The sequence below is a fragment of the Thermobia domestica genome, chromosome 5 (genome assembly GCF_964235325.1).
Source record: "Thermobia domestica chromosome 5, izTheDome1.hap1.1, whole genome shotgun sequence".
NCBI classification, from domain to species: Eukaryota; Metazoa; Arthropoda; class Insecta; order Zygentoma; family Lepismatidae; genus Thermobia; species Thermobia domestica.
In genome coordinates, this window is record NC_137458.1 from 286,153,554 (window position 1) to 286,172,830 (window position 19,277).

The 19,277-nt window shown below is 33.7% G+C and overlaps 1 protein-coding gene across 1 annotated transcript in view; it reads right to left on the reverse strand.

Annotated features, from left to right (window-relative positions):
- Window positions 1-18,770, reverse strand: part of LOC145685570 (uncharacterized) — a 33,858-nt gene extending 15,088 nt beyond the window's left edge. Inside the window, exons 1-3 of the mRNA XM_081757962.1 lie at window positions 18,762-18,770; window positions 17,585-17,668; window positions 16,744-16,923 (exon numbers count right to left, since the gene is read on the reverse strand). Of these exons, the coding sequence (XP_081614088.1) occupies window positions 16,744-16,923; window positions 17,585-17,668; window positions 18,762-18,770 (273 nt within the window). The remainder of the gene's footprint in view (window positions 1-16,743; window positions 16,924-17,584; window positions 17,669-18,761) is intronic.
- Window positions 18,771-19,277: the final 507 nt, after the last annotated feature.

The window sequence follows — 19,277 nt, forward strand, 5'->3', positions numbered from 1 at the left end:
TAATTTCATATAAGACATTTTAAAACATTTATTTATTTAATACAACATGAATTGTATCTTTGTTTTATGTTAGTAGACCCCTTTTGGTATTCATATTTGGCGAACGTCAGTCAGGCTTGACTTGATCTACATCTATTCGTTTGTCTGCCGAGCTCCTTCATGGCTATGGGGTTAGTGTACGCGCCTTCAGCGTGGGACCCGGGTTTGCTTCGCAGAGGGAGCTCATATGGTTTGGATTCCACGTTAATCAGTAGGTCCCGTCGCATATAGCCTCGCTGCTGAAAGGGATGTTAAACACAAAATCAACTCAACTCGTTTGTCCTCCTCTACCACACACACTACTGGGTACAATTTTTGGACTTTTAAGTTAAAATTTTCAGAATACAAGCACGAGACACTCAATTTCCTGTATAGATTTTGGCGGCATACCAACGTAAAATTTCAAAATGGCGGAATTTTTTTTTCAAAACAGCGAGTATCCACGCTACAAAGCACAATTTTCAGTCTTTTAAGTTGAAGTTTTGACGGTGAAAGCACGAGATCTGCCAAATTTGCTGTATAGATTTTCTCAGCGATCGAATGTAAAATTTCAAAATGGCGGCCATTTTTTTCAAAACAGCAGTAAGTAGAAAACTGTTGCAAGTTGTGACAATGGCAATCTTGAAATATAAATCACATTTTAATATTTTTACCCCAAAGACATTGAAATATTTCGAAAAAAACCGATTAAATCCGAAAAAAAAACAATTAAACCCGAAAATACCCGAAAAAACCCATATGGGCCCAGGTGAGTTGGGCTTTTTTAAAAAAGCCCGGGTTTTTTCAAACCCTGGTATGGAGTCACTTAACGAAAAATCCATACATAAATTCATGTATTATATATATAAGTGCGTTACAAAATTTTGGGACAGTACAATTACTCGAGAAGTGCATTTGTAATTTAAAAATAACGAAATGTAAGTCGAATATTTTTAAAAGGTCTATTGAACTATTTATTTATTTATTTATTTATTTATTTATTTATTTATTTATTTCGGAAAAACAACAGGCAAATGCCGAATTAAAGTTTTCCCTTATTGTAAAGTGTATTTAATACACTTTAAAATACATATATAATAACATACTAATATGACCTCAATTCTATTATAATACACTCTAAGATACACATATAATAAAATAATAATATAAAAGTAAAGTATACGTTAAAATACAAATAGCACGATATACAGGATACAACAAATTTATGTAGAATGAAAATTTTGTTTGTAACTAAAAATATCTACATCTGGGTGTTCTTGTGACATCTTATTATACAATATACACATTTTTCTGACAGGCGATACATCTAATGCATTAGTCCTTTGCGCTGAGAGATGGAATATGTCATTATGGGGTCTCGTTGCTCTATGTGGGACGCGAATTTTGATTTCTGATAACAAATATTCTGAATCTATTGCACCATGAATTATTTTATGTAAGAAAGATAATATGAAATGACTTCTTCTGCTTTCAAGAGAGTGTAATAAATATTTGTTTCGAAGACCTTCGTAGTTCTCAAATTTTGGATATATACCTGTTTCTTTATATGTCAAAAAGCGCACAAATTTATTTTGAATGTTTTAGATTTTATTTATATATTTCTTACTATTAGATCCCCATATTATCGCTGCATATTCCACCTTAGACCGTACATAGGCAGTGTATAATGTTTTGAGAGCATTAGTATTAGAAAAATCACCTCCTAATCTCATCACAAAGCCAAGATTCCTAAAGGCCTCACCAATTACTCTGTTGACATGAATATCGAATGATAGGTTTGACTGCAGAGTGACTCCAAGATCAGTAACATAATCCACTCTCTCAATTGGTGTTTGATTAATAGTATACACATTGCGTACATAGTTTATTTTCCTGGTGTATGATACTACTTTACATTTTCTAATATTTAGTAGCAACTTGTTTGATTCACACCATTGGGAAATAGCATTAATGTCATTTTGCAAAGAAATTGCGTCTAATTCCGTGGAGATACTGCGATAGATTTTTAGATCGTCAGCAAACAAAAGTTTGTAGGAAGATGTTATGACAGGTGGTAAATCGTTAACAAATAGTATAAATAACAGAGGTCCTAAGTTCGATCCCTGAGGCACACCAGAGTCTACGACATATTCCTTAGTTGAAATATTCTTGTATCGAACGCGATGTTTCCGTTGGTAAAGATAGGATGCTATAAGTTGTTGAAGATTTTGTGAAAAATTGAATGTCACAAGTTTGCTTAGAAGTATATCGTGATTAATTACGTCGAACGCCTTGGAGAAATCTGTATAAATTACATCTACTTGTTCCTTTTTATCAACTTGATTAGCTATAAAATGTGTAAGTTCTGAGAGATTAGTTACAGTTGACCTCTTTGGCATGAAACCATGTTGAAAGGGAGATATTACTGACCGTACATGTGAATAAATTTTTTCGTATATAATAATTTCAAATATCTTAGATGGGGCAGATAGTAGGGTTACCGGTCGATAACTTTTTATTTGGTCTGTAGGACAACCTGTTTTAGGAATGGGACAGACGTCACCAATCTTCCATTTCGTAGGAAATGTAGAAGAAGCTATTGACTTGTTAAAAATAACTTGTAGGGGATGTTTCAGTATTTCTGAGCAGCCTTTAATGATATAAGGTGGTATTTTGTCTGGTCCACAAGATGACCGTGGTTTAAGTTTTTTAATAGCATTCTCCACATCTTCGACATTTATAAAGTTAATGTTTAATTTGTCCAGGATTTCCGAATTATTGTGTTGCTCCATAGGAATAAGATTGTAGCTCGATTTATTGTGTGTAACTTGAAAATTTGTCATAAACGCAATATCAGTAAAGTCACTCAAAGTTTGACCATCATAATGAAAGATATTACTTCCCGAATTACTCTTTTTATTCTTAACATACGCCCAGAAAGTCTTAGGATTATTTATAATATTGGCCTCACAGTTGTTTAAATATATATTGTATGCATTAGAAATTTCTTTTTTAGAAAGAGCTCTCAATTCTTTAAATTTATTATAGTGATAAAGTGCGTCCCGAGAACCCTGCTTCAATTTCTTGTGGTGATATGATTTGCTCTTAATTAATCTAATTATGTCACTTGAAAACCAAGTAGGATAATTGAATTTAGCTCTTTTTCTCGGGATGCATCGGTCAAAAATAGAATAGAGTATATTATAGAAAAAATCCACAGAGTCATCTACAGTCAAACTATCTGTGATAGGTTCCCAATTTGTTAGTGATATTTCGCGATACAGTTTATCAAAGTCAGCTTTAAAAAAAAATATATAGTCTCTTACTTCGCTTTTGTTTGTACACTTAGCATTTCTAGAATTAATACATTTATATTCAGTTAGGAGGACTGGGTGATGAGCATCCTCCGGTAAAAGGGGAGGGTGTTCGTGTATGACCTCTACACTGGTAAGATTCGATAGTATTAGGTCAAGCGTTTTGCCATACGAGTTTCTAATATTATTGTAGGTTTGTAAATTATAAAAATTCATTAAGTGAAATAATTCTTGACAGGTTCCAGTAGATGTTAAAAAATTGAAATCAGTTCCCGTGACCTGTGAGAGATTATAGTCGCCTGTCAGAAGAATGTTACTCTTTGGTTGTAGTACACTAAATATGTATTCAAAGTATTCTCTATATGTTGATTGATTTGACCCAGGTGCAATATATACAAGACCAATATATATACAATTAACCGTATCTATAAAAACTTTTACTGTAATACAATCAACACCAGGAATGTTTGGGGAAGGAATTTTCTGCACACGATATTTTTTATTTACAGCTAATACAACACCACCACCCAATTTCTTACCAGAAGTAACAATATTTCTGTCAGCTCTTACCACGACATACCGCGAATCAAAGAGTTCAGAGTCATTATGACTGTTAGTAAGCCAAGATTCAGTTAATGCAATTACCTGATAATTGTTACTTAATACATTTTCGGTAAGCGTTCTTAATTTGGTACGAGTTCCCCTTACGTTTTGAATATATATATATTAAAATAGCCATCTTTCCCCTTAACTATATTGTCACTTTCACCTCTCACTTCGAATGTTTTTGTACTTACGGAAGTGTCCTTGGTGCACCCCCCTCATGCTGATATCTTTCTGCCTGCCTTGGAATGTCCAGATTGAGGGCTGGGGGAGGGAGCGGATGCTTGGTTTTCTTGTCGCAGATGCTGCCGAGGGTGCAATGCTTTTGCGCACACTTTCTTCCAGCTTATCATTCCATGCAGATAAGAAGCAAAACAAATAATCATTTTAATGCTTTTGCGCACAAAATGGTATGCAACGTTGCCAATTCATTCTTTAATCTTAATATACAATGTATTTTGTAGTTTTTTTTTTTTTTTTTTTTTTTTTTGCAAAACAAGACATGACTCATTTGATTAAATAAAATAAACTAATTTATTAAATTACCTAAGTAACTCCAACTACCTTACTTTCTTGGCTTCTTCAAACACACTAAGGAAGAGAAGGATCAATATGGAGGTAAGTTAAAATAGATTTACTAAATTAGTGAGAGCAGAAACTTTTGTTTTTCTCAGATTGCTTTGTGAACAATTTTAATTTCTACAGACTATATTGACGTTTATAAACCTTGAGTTTAAACGTAGCTTACTGTGCCTCTCCACTGGCTAAAGTAAGGTAATGAAGCAGTGGATGTAAACTAACTTAATACTCTAAGATTTCGAACATTTTCGGTTTTGAATACATTTTCATACAAAAGTAGCAGAGTTAATCTATAGACCTTTCGGTGAGGCACCTGCTCACTATTGCTCCATCTACTAATGATTGATTACTTATACCAAACCATTAATTTTGCAGGTGTACCTTGAAAACATGCTCGGCTACAATTGAAGTTGATGGTACTGAAAGGGGGGTATTACAGAAGGGAGTGGAGCATAACCATCAAGGGAGTATTGAAAATGTTAACAGGCATTTGTTGAGGGAAAACTGTAAACGTCGTGCTGTAGAACGGCCAAATAAAGTCAAAAATGACAAGCTTGAACAAGCTTGATCATAAGGTTATGAAAACATGCAGAGAAGCAATGTATCGATCTCGGAGGAAGAAAATGCCCAGTAAACCAAAAGATATCACCGAAGCTATTCAACAATTGAAAGAAACAACGAACGATATAACTATGGCTGGAGAAAGGTTTCTGTACGTCAATGAAGCAGCGCAAATAGTCCTTCTTACATGCAATGAAAACATAAGGTATGTGTTCCTTTTTAGTTGTTGTTGATTTTGATGTTGTTCTATGATGATTTTGATGTTTTTATATAGTTGTTTCTATATAGGCCTAGTGAAGAAAATGTTTCGCTTCTATGTGTTCTTTATTCTTATTCGGTATTATTATTCCTTTATTCTTTTTTCATTTCAGGTTCTGGTGTGATTTCCAGGACATGGAATTGTTTGCTAACGGGACATTTGCATATTCTCCACGACATTTTGCCCAGCTATATACCATTCACGGCTATAAGAATGGATATTATGTTCCTCTATGCTTCGCATTATTGCTAAAAAAAGATAAACAGACTTACGAAGATATGTGGAAGATGGTTATCAGTTTAGACGCAAGAGTGACACTCAGATATATTTACACAGACTTTGAAAATTCTGCCATAGAAGCTATCAGAGTGATGTTCCCAGACTGTGATATTCGTTGTTGCAGGTTCCACCTAGGTCAAGCATGGTGGCGAAAGATACAAAGTAATAGCGATCTCCGTAGTGCCTATTTAGATTCAAAGTCACAGTTAGGTATGTACCATTATGATTTGTGCCTTAGTTACTTTTCTTTTCGGTTTTATAGTTACTTCTTTAAGCTGTGAACTTTTGAAATAACTCTACTATAATGACATTAGATTATGTCTTCTAAATATAAATCTGTGGCTACTACTCTATGAAATTTAAGTTGTGAACTATCCATAAAAAAAGTCAACAATGTTGAACTCAATTTAATTTCTATGCTTTTTAGGTTCTTGGCTAAAGACATTTTTTGGACTCCCGTATTTATCTCCAGAGCAAGTACCAGATGCCTTTGCTGATCTGATTTCTGTGGCACCTGACACCAAAGGATTTAGATTTTCAGATTATGTGCTGAACAACTACATCGATGATAATTGCAAATAATATTGCAAATCAGAAATAGCATTCTGGTTTGATAAATGTAAAAGATATAATGAATTTTGGGGGCAATAACAACCCCGTGGCTTACACCCGTCCCGATCTGGGAAAAACCACTTAACTTAGTTTTAACTATTAAAGAATGATAAATATCAAAATTAAAGAGATAGAAGGTCTCCAGCCAAAGTAATTAAAAACTGTCTAGTATATAGGCTAGAAGCATTCTCGTTTGAGAAATTAAAGGCATGAATATGGAAATAGCGCACAGAAATAGTAAAGTATTATATGAAATGAGATCCGAAAATTAGTTTCTACTTTATAGCAGTTCTGGAAATCGAAATATTATTTCAAAATAAAAAAATAAACGGTGATAGGATATGGTATTCATGATTACCTTTTCTTTTCAGGTACCCTCCAGTGATGTGGGCTTGTGAACGATCTCCAGCACATAGGACAACAAATGGACCAGAATCTTTCCACCGTCATTACAACAGTCAGTTCTATTCTAGTGCACCTGATGTCCATAAGGTAGTATCAGTGTTACTTGAAATACAGCATGAAACACGTTTGAAGATCGCTTCGGTACGGAAAGGTGATTCGAAACGACAAAGGAAAGAAGAAATTCAAAGGAGGGAACAAATCATGAAATTATACAGGTACTTTCGAAACTCCACACACAGCGAAGTTTCGAGAATGAAATATCTTAAAGTTGTAGGACAGAAATTTCAAGGACTAAAGTTGTAAAAAATGTACCATACAGCAGAATTGAATGTAATAAACATTGAACAGAATTGAATATTTCTTTCGTATCTTTCATATTTACCCTTATTCTCTAAAGTATTGAAACTGTACGCAACAGCATGATTTGCTTAAGCATGATTATATTAAGATTTGGCAACGTCGCATTTAAAAACTGTGCGCAAAACCACGATTTTATACTTTTCGATCAGCTGTCAATCAACTACAGATTATCGTAGATCTTTGGGAGAAAACTGTGCGCAAACGAGGTGCACCCGTCGAGGTTTTCCTTGTTCTTGATTGACAGTTGCTTTAGGCGATTCAGGTGGCTGATTGTAAATTCCCTCGGCTTGGTCAGTTTCTTGGAAATACCTGTCTTCACTGTTCTGCAGTTCGGCAAGCGTGAATCTTTTCCCTTCAATATACAAATATCGGAAATTGATATTTGCATATTTTCCTTCTTTGCGCGCTTTCATTAAATAATATTGCAACTGTTTACGTTCCTGTCTTACAGAACTAGAGTAATCTTGGTCCACATAAATGTTTGTACCCCGAAGTTTATTTCTATTTTTTAATACGTGTTCCTTTTTCTTATCACTTAAAAATGTACATACTATGGGTCTTGTTCTGCCCTGACACTTTCTTCCAACGCGGTGAGCCCTCTGTATAAGTTGGTCATCAGTTTCCATTTGCAGTCGGTCGTTAAGCAAATCACACACTTTTTTTTTCTGTAGTTGCCCAGTCTTCATTCCCTTCTTCCTTTACCCCATAAAACACTAAATTTTGTCTTCGTGACCTGTTTTCGAGATCGTCAATTTTTTGTTCTAAGAACGTAGTATAGCGATGTAGCTCACTTACTTCACTTGTCACTTCCAATAATTTCGTCTCGATGGTATCTACTCTGTCAACCAGTTTGGTTACTGTTTCCCTTAATGTTTTGATTTCAGTTGTTAAGCGTTCATTAGCTGCACAAAGGGATGCCACTTCAACCACTACTTTTTCATTGGACGCGCGAAGAGAAGATAATATATCTTTAATTTCAGCAATGTCATTGCGTTGAGTGCTAGGAGGCCCAAGATGCTGCTCTACACCCCCGATGATTAACAAAGTAAATATTATTAATCCGTAGGCTACACCAATTTTCTAATTGGTTAAAATTTTAATTTGCAACTTAAATTTTTATTGTAGATTCGGATTCAACGAACACAAATATTTAACTTTATTTGAATCATATTTTCGGTATCTTTTTAAATGGCGACTTGGTAAATAAGTAAATTTAAAAAATCGCATGTCACCTGCATTTGACACAAATGTCTATTTGGTCGACACGTGCAGTGTGATGTTAATGCTAACACTTCCAAACAAGTAAAGATACAAATGCGTATGTAGTATTTATTGAAAGCGTTAACTAAATCAAACGACGCCTAACCGTTGTGTTATATGAATAATAAAATTAATCCGTGCTTTATCAGTATCGAGTAATACGAGGAATAGCAATGTTCAAAATATGAATCATGCTTTTCATTACAAGATAGTTACTCACTCCTGCTATAATGAGAAGTGTGAATGTCTGACAATGAAATATAAATCGACTGAAATCTTTCTTACCATTGATATTTAAGTCCTCTTATGAGTCATTCTAATTTGTGTCTATATCTTCAAGTGATTGACAGAGAACGCTAAGCATCAGGGCATTAGATTTGGAAAATTTCAGGTTCAATCTAGTAGTTATCTATCGCTTATACATAATTTCAAAGGTTTGTCCTTATTTTCCAAAACATATGGATACTTTTTTTCTTTTTGGAAAATTTATGATTAAAAGGACTGTTTAGCATTTTCATTTCTGGTGGAGAATTTCCACAGAATGTAGGAAAGTTTTACTCTATGTTGTTATTTACTTAAGTTACTTACTGCCAAACTATTGCATGTAATGCTATAAGGTTGAACTGAGAGAGTCAATAAGAAAGATTACCATCTAACATATTTTCTACCTGCGCAAGATTTCAATGTAAGGTAGCAACACTGCATTTTATATGTACAAGTGTAGCATTACTAGTGTAAAACCATTACAAGTGCAAATGTTACGAAAACCACATTAACATGCTCATAGAAACAATATACAACCTTTAATCTAACCTCCCTAGCCCTACTGTAGTCCACTTGCATATCATAGTTTAGTAACTTGGGACTAGTCTAGTATTCTTGTCTAATAACTAGTATACGTTGGTAAGTATTTATTTTGAGCATGAATACACTTTTTCATGCCACATTAGTTTCCACGCAAAATAAATCAATCTATATGCAGTTATATGGGAACGCACCAAGTAAATAAAACTCTACACTAGAGCACTCTCTCAAGCAAGATAAGTAATGTAAAATAATTTTTTGACGCAGTCACAAAATTCTCAATTTGCACGAAACGAAGAATATTTTTGACTTATGAGATGAAAATAGTGTAATATGCTCGAAGAACTTTAATAAAAGAATAAGATTATAGAAATAGCATTAAGTATATACACTTCATTACTGACATATCTGTTTACTCAAGTAAGAAAGTCGACAAAATTAACTAAGAAGTAACGTAGTGTAGTGTAGTGTAGTGTAGTGTAGTGACAAAGTGTAGTGTAGAGAAAAGTCTATTTATTAACAGAATATATCTGTAGGTTAAAACAAAATGAAAATTATATATTCTATGAAGTTAATAAGGTCGTACAGGACTAGAAACACCCGGTAAAAACGATAGTCAGTAGTAGTGCATCTTGTTTGCATGTGTATGTAAGCAAAACTGCAAACCAAGGTCTATTGTGCAAACCTTAATAGAATTTTATTTGAGGCATTTTGATACTGCTTTATTTCGAAAACGGATTAAGTCAAAATTAAACTACACGGCATCCGAAGAACAGGAAGATATTTCTCGTAGACAAGAGAAACAAAAGTAGGTTTAAAATAATGTTGGAATCAAGTATGTCTAACGTCTCAAACAATAATCTAATTCAAGTCAATCGGACAAACAAGATTTAGGATCAAGACTAACTCAACACTTGTTTTCACAACAGAAGGGTCGAGCTGATGTTGAGTTTAACATCCCTTCAGCAGGTAGGCTATATGAGATCTGGCCTACTGATTAATGTGGAATCCCAATCAAATGAGCTCCTGGCGGGAATCGAACCAGGGTCTCCCACGCCAAAGGCGCGTATGCTAACCGCTTAGCCACGAAGGAGCTCTTTTACAACACAAGGATAAACAACATCTTTCAGATCTATTGGGTTTGCTGTAGTTCGAGAAACATTTTCTGAGATACTGAAAATGAATAAACAAGAAACTGAAAACATGAATAACTTTTGTTTTTCCACCTTTTGGGGAGAGATGTATGAAATAATTGACTGTATTCAGATATGTAATAACTTAGAAGGTCGTCAAGAGAAGCATAGGGATATGGACATCAAGTAGGTGATATTGGGACTAGTTTTAATTAGGCAGATATTTCTCAAAGCTACTAGTCTTGCAATATGTTTTTGCAAGTCGTAAATATTGCAAGGTAGAAATACTAGAATAAAGTATAAATCACTTCTCCATGCCATTACTGATGCATGTAATTATCATGACTCTATTTATAAAATAGAATTGTTTGGAAAATATACTAGAGTCAAGAATTTAAATATAAGATAGATAAAGTAATATAATTTATTGTGTAGTCCATGGAGAGTCCGGTAGCATTTCCCAGAGGTATATCACACGTACACAAGAAACAACACATTCCATAACCTGTTTTCAGCGTGACTCTAGCTCTGCAGAGACTTGAGTGAACATGGCGCAGAGACTTGAGTGAACTTACATTTTGAAAGTCATCGTTAAACTGGAAGAAGGACGTAGCATGGTGGGCGTAGACTAGGTATTTGATATTTACCACAGTTTTGTTTAGTGTGTATGAGAATCATGTAAATCACTGGCAATTCTATGAAAAGGGGTGATGGTCGACCATGATTAATTAGAGCAGAAAACAACAATAACATTGTGCAACAAGCAAAAAGGGACCAACTTAAAACAGTGCGTACAACTGAAAACACATCTAAATGTACTTAAAGTCACACAATCTTGCGTTGCGCAGTGGTAATTCGATTGCATAGAGTAGTATCTCTTCTCGATGGCCAGTACGTTTTATTTCGTTGATCAAACATCTCGACGCAAAAATTTTCAGTGGTAGCAACAGTACCAGTACAGACCCGACAAGGAGTATGGTCGGTCTCTCTTCTTCGATAATAACAAATTTAATATAAATATTTACTCTAGACACACACTCATGTTTCAAGTAGTGTAAACACGCAATGAACCCAAGAATATTGTCTAACATGATCAGTTTCATGGTCCGATGTTGCCATGTGAGAAGACTCAATATTGAGGACGGATACTAACTTCCTATTTTTGTAACACGGTACACTCACAGATCAACATTATCATGACACCACACTCCTTCTCTACATGCCTCATTTCAGAAGTGCAGCAGGTTTGATTTCGTCTTTCTGTAAGATAATATGCATTGCATGGCATCGAGTAGCGCAGATGGCAAAGGTTTCAGAGAGAGAAGTTATATGAGGAGTGGACTGGCAACTTGACATCCTGACCTGAATTATATCGATTACGTTTGGAACTCTACATAAAGAAATCATTTCAGTAATTCAGCATTTTGGCACAGATTTTTCTTACTAGAAGTCACTGGTGTTACGTATTATTACAACAAAATTATGTGTGAAAAATAAAATGAAATATTTGAGTTTTACGTCCCACACTTATGCCGGTTAGGCTAAAGGAGACGGTAATGGTGAGTAATAAATGAAATGGTGGAATGAAGAAAGTGGCAGGAAACAGGAGAACCCCGAGAAATCCCACGCACACGGTGTTTGTCCACCACAAAGTTCACCTGGGATCGAACCCAGGGCCCCAAGGACCAGAGGTGAACGCTCTACCACTGAGCCACGGCGGCTCTGATAATTATTTATGTGTAGGTAACAATCTTATATTATCAACCAAACAAAAATAGTGTCTTGTTTTATATTTTCAATTTGTAGAACCTCTTAATTATCAAATTGTTGCTCTATCTCATAATAAGCTACTTTAGAAGTCTTATTTTCAGCTCTTGAAATTACGAACACTATAGATTCAAGCTTCACAATGTTGCCAAATTAAAGAAATTATTCATGTATACTTTATGTATTTTTTGGGATTGGAGCCGATACCTTCAGTGATAAGGGGAATTCTGTCTCCTAATCATTTGGCGCTGCTTAGCAACTTAATTTTTCATGAATATCTGACACATACCTGAACACACTTTCCCTCAAAGTTAGGTAGTAAACGGAGTCGCTGTTAATATTCGCTATTACACCTTCGGTTATAGATAACCCCACAGGAACTAGTCCGGTGGAATTAGGTCGGGTGAGCTGGACGGCCAATGAATTTAATCGAATATGGAGATGTGACGTATCGTGAATTGTCCGTAAAAGATGGTGATTGACACCATTGCAGTATAATTGGTGACACCATCCTACTGCATCACATGTCGCTGAGTCCATCTCGTTTCTTGTATCAGATATGTTTATAACATTGTGTTGTACCACTCAGTGGTGACTATTATGGTACCATTACGTTCGTTGTAAAACAATGGAAAGAGGGTGTTATCATACAGCTGTAACTAACTCACATTACACAGCAATCTTGGAACTGTTCAATGGTGTTTCATGCCATAACTGTGGATTTTGTCCAGCTCACAATTTAGTCATTGGTTTGCGAACATAACCAGTGAAGTGTAAATAACTATATTCGGACATATTAAGGTGCTGCACAAAGTGACGATATATGCTGATTACTAATCACAGAATCTGATTCGTTGAAACATTATATGCAGCACCTGTAGCTTGTATGGATACTCTATAATGCAACGTAAGTCATTCCCCCTGAAAAAATTCAGGGAAAAGTTCATTTGCGGTGGTTTCCTTTCTTCTAAATGATGTTATACTTGAAACCTTCTCATACGACTTTTTTCAAAGGCGTGTAAGTGATAGTGTCACTTTCAGTAAATCAAAGATCAAAAGTTAATTAGACACAGCAGATGCCAAAATGGCTCAACTTGTTGTAAAATACACACTTGAACAAGATGGAACATATATCCTTTACAACGCTATTGAATAAGCCGTTTCTCATGTAAAAGTTCCAATGTCCTCCGGGACTGGCTTGTAAAACTTGATTAGGTTACAACTTCCTTTTAGGATCGTTATTGAAATCGAGCCCCTTGGTAAAGTTGAAAAAAATATCTGATGAAACACGAGTGTATAGATAGCTTAAAAGTAAGTATCATTGCTTCAGTATAGAATACATTCACAACTTTATTTAAGAGAACAGAAATTGAACTTCCGTGAATTTATCTCTGCTTCTAACACTTAGGGACAAAGAATTAATTCTACTAACTGTTTTCACATACACACATATATATTTTTTGTATGTTTCTTTCTCTACACATAATGATGGTAACGAGTTTTTCATTTGAAGATGTCTTTCAAGGTATTTGACAATTGGCTAAAAAGGAATGAATTTAGCCTTAACCTACAAGGTGTCTAACGTATTAGATGTGCGTTCTTATTTAACAAATTCTGCCTTTCCCACCAATCTTAAAAGCCCTGTACTGTTATACACATATAGAGTTCAGTCACAGGCAAATCTTCTTTAAGCAGTTGTAACCTTTATTTCAGTTCAGGAGACACATAGAATTGAAAACAAGAAATAGGTGGCTAGATTTTTATAAATTACAATAATTATTTATTTTAAAGTACTGAACTATTTAACATTAGCACCCATGTATTATATGTAAGTTGGAGTAAGAGGCGACCTGGACGTTGCCTACTAATTGGCTATCTTAGAGCAATGATGTAACACAAACCATACATTCATCTCGACAATAACTTTAGTACAAATCAAATCGGTCAATTTTCATAAATTTTTCTTTGCCATAAAAGTATTCTCAATCTTTGTGCAACACTGAAGCAACTTTATTAACACGTTATTACCAAATAATTATAGAGGAAGTATATACTGTTGCAGGTGACTTAAAATGTCCTAGAAATTACTTCTATAAACTTTTGAAACTGTATTTGTCTTAACTTGAACACATACGTGAAAAGTTTTATTAGAAACAGGATAATATGAAATGGGAAAGATTAATTACAAGTTAACCTGTAGGTAATACAGGTGTTGACATTTTAGTTACAAAATCGGACGCCTATAGTCGTTCGCTGGTCGTAATATATATTGCAACTACCACAAATCACTGACACATTAATTAGAACTTCATGTTCTATTTTACAATTGATATCGCAGTGGTTCCTCAGCTGATATTTCACTAGCAGTGTTAAAATCACTATTTCCAACTACCACGTCATTTTTCTCACTGTTCGGCGGTGTTCAGTTGATTCCCCTTTTATGTAAATAAATGACTACACCGCTGATTCTTTTCGCAAAAATAGGAAACCTGCAACAGTCACTTTGATCTTGCAGCTTCTGTGTATCCATATCTTAAAAGTGCACAAAGATAGTGTCGTTACTCGAAGGTGGTGAGAACGTTGCTCACCGATGCAACGTTTCGTCACGAAACAACAACATTAATAATCCAATCTGCAACAAAATTACTCTCTACTGTTAATAATACGTCCAACTGAAGGTAGATGGCAGGACAGTGAAGAAATAAAAATAATGTAGCTTAAATAGCGGAACGAAGTGCGAAGAATGTCACGCTCAGCCTCACGGTTAAAGGCGGGTTAAAGAGAACAAAGACTTAGGTGAACTAGTGTTGCCAAGGAAACCCCTGAAATTTATCGCCTCATCACGAACTTAAAAATGTACTTGTCGTTTTGTGAGCTGGATGATTCCCAATTTTGAAAAACTATAATATTACAACTGGTTTTGTAGACGTTTTCTTTGACAATGGAGAACATATTTAAAGTATACACTATAATATAAGATTCAAGCTGATGAATGATATTTGTTGTGATTTGAATAGTAGTGATAAAAATATGTGATTGATCAAGAAAAGTGATTTTTCCATTACGATAATAAACGCTGGATCGGTTACATCATGTTTTGACAAATTTCATGTCATTATAGCAAGCCTCCGGTACTTTAAACATCTTACTCATGTAACTCATGATATGTGCGATAGGCTAATAAAAGTTCCAGGAACATCGATTATAATATTTTTAAATAATAATAATAATAATAATAATAATAATTATTATTATTATTATTATTATTATTATTATTATTATTATTATTATTATTATTATTATTATTATTATTATTATTATTATTATTATTATTATTAAAGTAGGGAGATGGAGTTAAGGTGTACAAAGTTAATATTGTAATTACTTGTGTAATTACTTGGGTTTAGAATCTTTAACGACTTGTGTTCCCAAATCGTTTGTGGTTTGTTGCTGGTCTGAGAAAATATATTTATTTTGTTGTTGAAACAGGCATATAGTACTCATTTAGAGTATATTGTATTTATTCCTTCAATATAAGAACTAAATTGCAATAACGATTTATTGAACTTTGTAACACATCTATTACTTGCATTAAGAATCTAATTTCAATCATGGTTAATAATAATGGATTTTATTAGAGATAATGGTTTATATAAAGAGATTGGAATCTGAAAAACTTATGCGCTTGAATTGCATGACAAACTGTCCGCTCATATACAGACTTGTTGCAAGAAATACTCTAAACTATCTACGTTCCGATATCTAAATCACAAACCTCAATGCCTTTGCTATGGTGTGTGGTAGCACAATGTTGAACAATAATAGCAGCTCATTAACGGAATAAAATGATAGCATTGAACATTTGATCAATATGATTATACCTCTGTAATTTTACCTTTTTAAAAATATATATACAAATAAGTAAACCCTTGTTCCATTACAAGATTGCTTTTATGCCATTTATAATGAAAGCATGAGTGGTATTATCCTACAAAAAGTTGTGTAGACAGGTTATATTCCTTCTAGTTTTATGTAAAATTTCTGAATCGTTTTGTAGGTTCAATATGTTTAGAGCTAGTTCGCTAGGTTGCTATGTTGCTTTAAATGTCGATTAGTTTTAAAGTATTAGTTGCTAGGTTCCTTTCTGTGAAACAAGATTCAATATATTTCATTTCCATGTATTATAGTTCTTTGTCTACTCTTACTGCACCGAAACCTAACAATTGCCCACAGCCAATTGTAATTTTTTTTAGCTATTTCTCTCTCTCATACATATTTTAACTGAAGTGACTAATCAAAATTAATTTGAGACATGTGTTTAGAATTACGTTAGCAATAGGCTAATGTCTGTATCTATTGATCAAATTGCAGTAACAGGACGAAGAATATTTCAGGGGTGTAAGAGTAGTCAATTTTAAGTGATTTAATATGAACGACATCTCCATGTGTGTTCAGTGGATATTCAGATATACTTCATAAAATATAAGAGGGTACCGTAATAAAACGTGAATTTCAAACATTATTTATACTAGTTTCACCACGCAAACATATACGAGATGAATATTTACTTATATATCGGTAATAACGTACTAATATTGTTACAAAATTGTGCTTACTCAAAAAAAAAAAAAACGTTCTCGTATGTCTACGTATAAAAGAAATAATATCAAACAATTCAATCTTAATAACGTCTTTTATTCAATACTTTAACATATAAATGATTGAATTGATAACCGAGGTATCCGTAGCCTCCGACGCCAGCATGAAGGTTGCCACCAACTCTTCTTACAATGGCATTGAATCCATTGATGTCATCAGCTCCGTAAGTAACTTGTCTTACACTACCGTCGGGTTGGGCAAGGCTGTATTGTCCTTTCACAACTCCACCATCACGAACATCACTCTGTTGCTTGGTGTCTCCTGTGAGGTGGTCACTCACTGCGTAGCCAAACTGGTATCGTGGGTAAGCCTTAAAATAGAATATATGTAATATGTGTTATAAATTTTGTAGGTAAAATGGTAAACTGTTTGAAGGTAAAATAGAATGTATAAGTAATATGCTTCATATGCTTTGTTTGTAAATAGTTTGTAGGTAAATAACGTGGTTCGCATTCTTCAGAAAATACAAATTTACTGTAATAGTTAATATTGCAAAGACCTTTTTCGTTAGTCTAGTACAGATTATTAGATTATTTGTATGTGGAGCTAAACATCTCTTTTGCAGTACCAACACTATATAAGACGTGTACTTAGAGAATAAGATAGAATCAGAATAACTCTAACGCCTTGATTTTTCTTTATTTCTCCCATTGATAGTTGAATCGCTTGACCAGCTGGAAGGGCAACAATACAGATAAAATAAATGGTCGATTGATTTGCATTGGTACATCAAGAAAATCCTATACACAATGCAAATTGCAGATGAAGACTTTTGTGTTTTAGATTGCCGACATATGGCGAGGTTTATTAATGACAAAATTACATTGTCAGTAATCTATTAGTACTGTGATATATTCTAAGCCCTTTTTCTTTTAAATTTATGAAGGTAAAATCGTGCTATATAGTTAATATTAAATAATAGCAATTTATAGTATTTCCACGATCAAAATACTAAGTTTCATCATACTCACATAGAAATCAAGGCCTGCTCCAATTCCACCAAGAACACGAACTGTATATGCAGAGGATACAAGAGCAACAAGGACAAAAATGATCTTGAAAATCAAAAAAAGAACAAAATATTTTAAAATATTTTAGTCGAAGAATAATTCAATAAAATCAAGCAATTCCATGCGTATTACGAATTATATTACCTATTATTACGAAAATTATTTTCTCATTAATATATTGTGCATTCCTGAATTGTGCTTTAATTAGCAAATATTCAATAATGATTGTAAACGTGTAAAAATTTTCCAAGTATATCAAAACAATACATGTGAATCAAAATGGTTGGATTATAATATTATTAAATCTTAAAACAGAAATAAACTTTTTTTTTGTCATACACGTTTTACTCGGGTCAACTTTCTGATATATAGCCTTAAAGACCAGAGTTATTCCACCACTGAGAAAATGCTTTCCAAATTTCCTTTTTCCATTTTTGTATAAACTTGTTGTTACAATGTTTGAAGAAGCAACACACTTTGAAGAAATAAATATCTTTATTCAAATCTAATTTATGGAATAATTTCGATAGAAATCATCCTTTTCAAATTATAATATTCGATGTTATAGGGTACACTTATAATATTGCTTTCTTTTCTTTTCTTTCTTTTGCTCTGTTCTTACCTTCAGTTCGCGTAATTAATGATAAATCGGCTTTTCGCTGTTACGCGACTAACACGAGAAGCAAATTTTAATTTACAGGACTTTTTTTTTTTTTTTTTTTTTGACGATTCGCTGATGTGAAGGTCAGTTCAAATTACTCTTTCCGGATGACCATAACTCTTCATAATTCGCATGATCTACAGAGTTTGTACTGTATGTAATAAAGATAATAAAAGCACTTTTATGGTTATAAAAACTTTAATAATATCACATACTGAAGTATCATTTTACAGCTTAAAATTCTCTTAAATAAAATAACCAGAAGAAGTGTCTGTTCTTTCCTCGAGAAGGATAAAATGTCTTAAATATAAAATCATACAAGTAAATATTGTAGCATTTCCTTCTCTTTTTCCTTTTCAAGTTCGAAATTTGTGAATGCTCTGCAACACACGTACGAACGTTTTAACGTATTTCTATAATATATTAATGATTATGTACTGAATTACACACCTGCAACTTACGCAAATATTCACTTACGTTGGTCATTACTGAATAAGAAAGTGAAACGTCAATTCTATAAGAATTTCTTCCTTTTTTAGTGGAACAGAAAATTAGAAACAATTAAACCAATATTATCTTAAATTCACAACTCATATATAAACAATCTACACATCCAGCGCGTTCTCAATAAGCAAAGAGATTTTTAAATATTATCAAAGCAATCCTCAGTTTTCTTCACTACCTTTTAAAATGAGTTTCTAACTTGTGACATTCTGAATAAAAAGTGGGAAGATTTGAATATTATTGTATGGTTACACGCTTTTACCCTTAGGAACGGTTCTGCGGTGTGTATCTCCTTTTCTCCACGCACACTAGTTTTTGGTTGCGTGTTAAGCAAATCGTCAAAGAAATCTTTCTATCTATTTAAGATGCTATCCTTGTCAGTGAGAACTGTACCGTCAGATTTCTTTAATATATAAGCACGAGGTTGATAGGCTCTCCTAAATTCGTTGATTCCCTTATACATGTTCCTGATGTTTTTATTTTTACTAT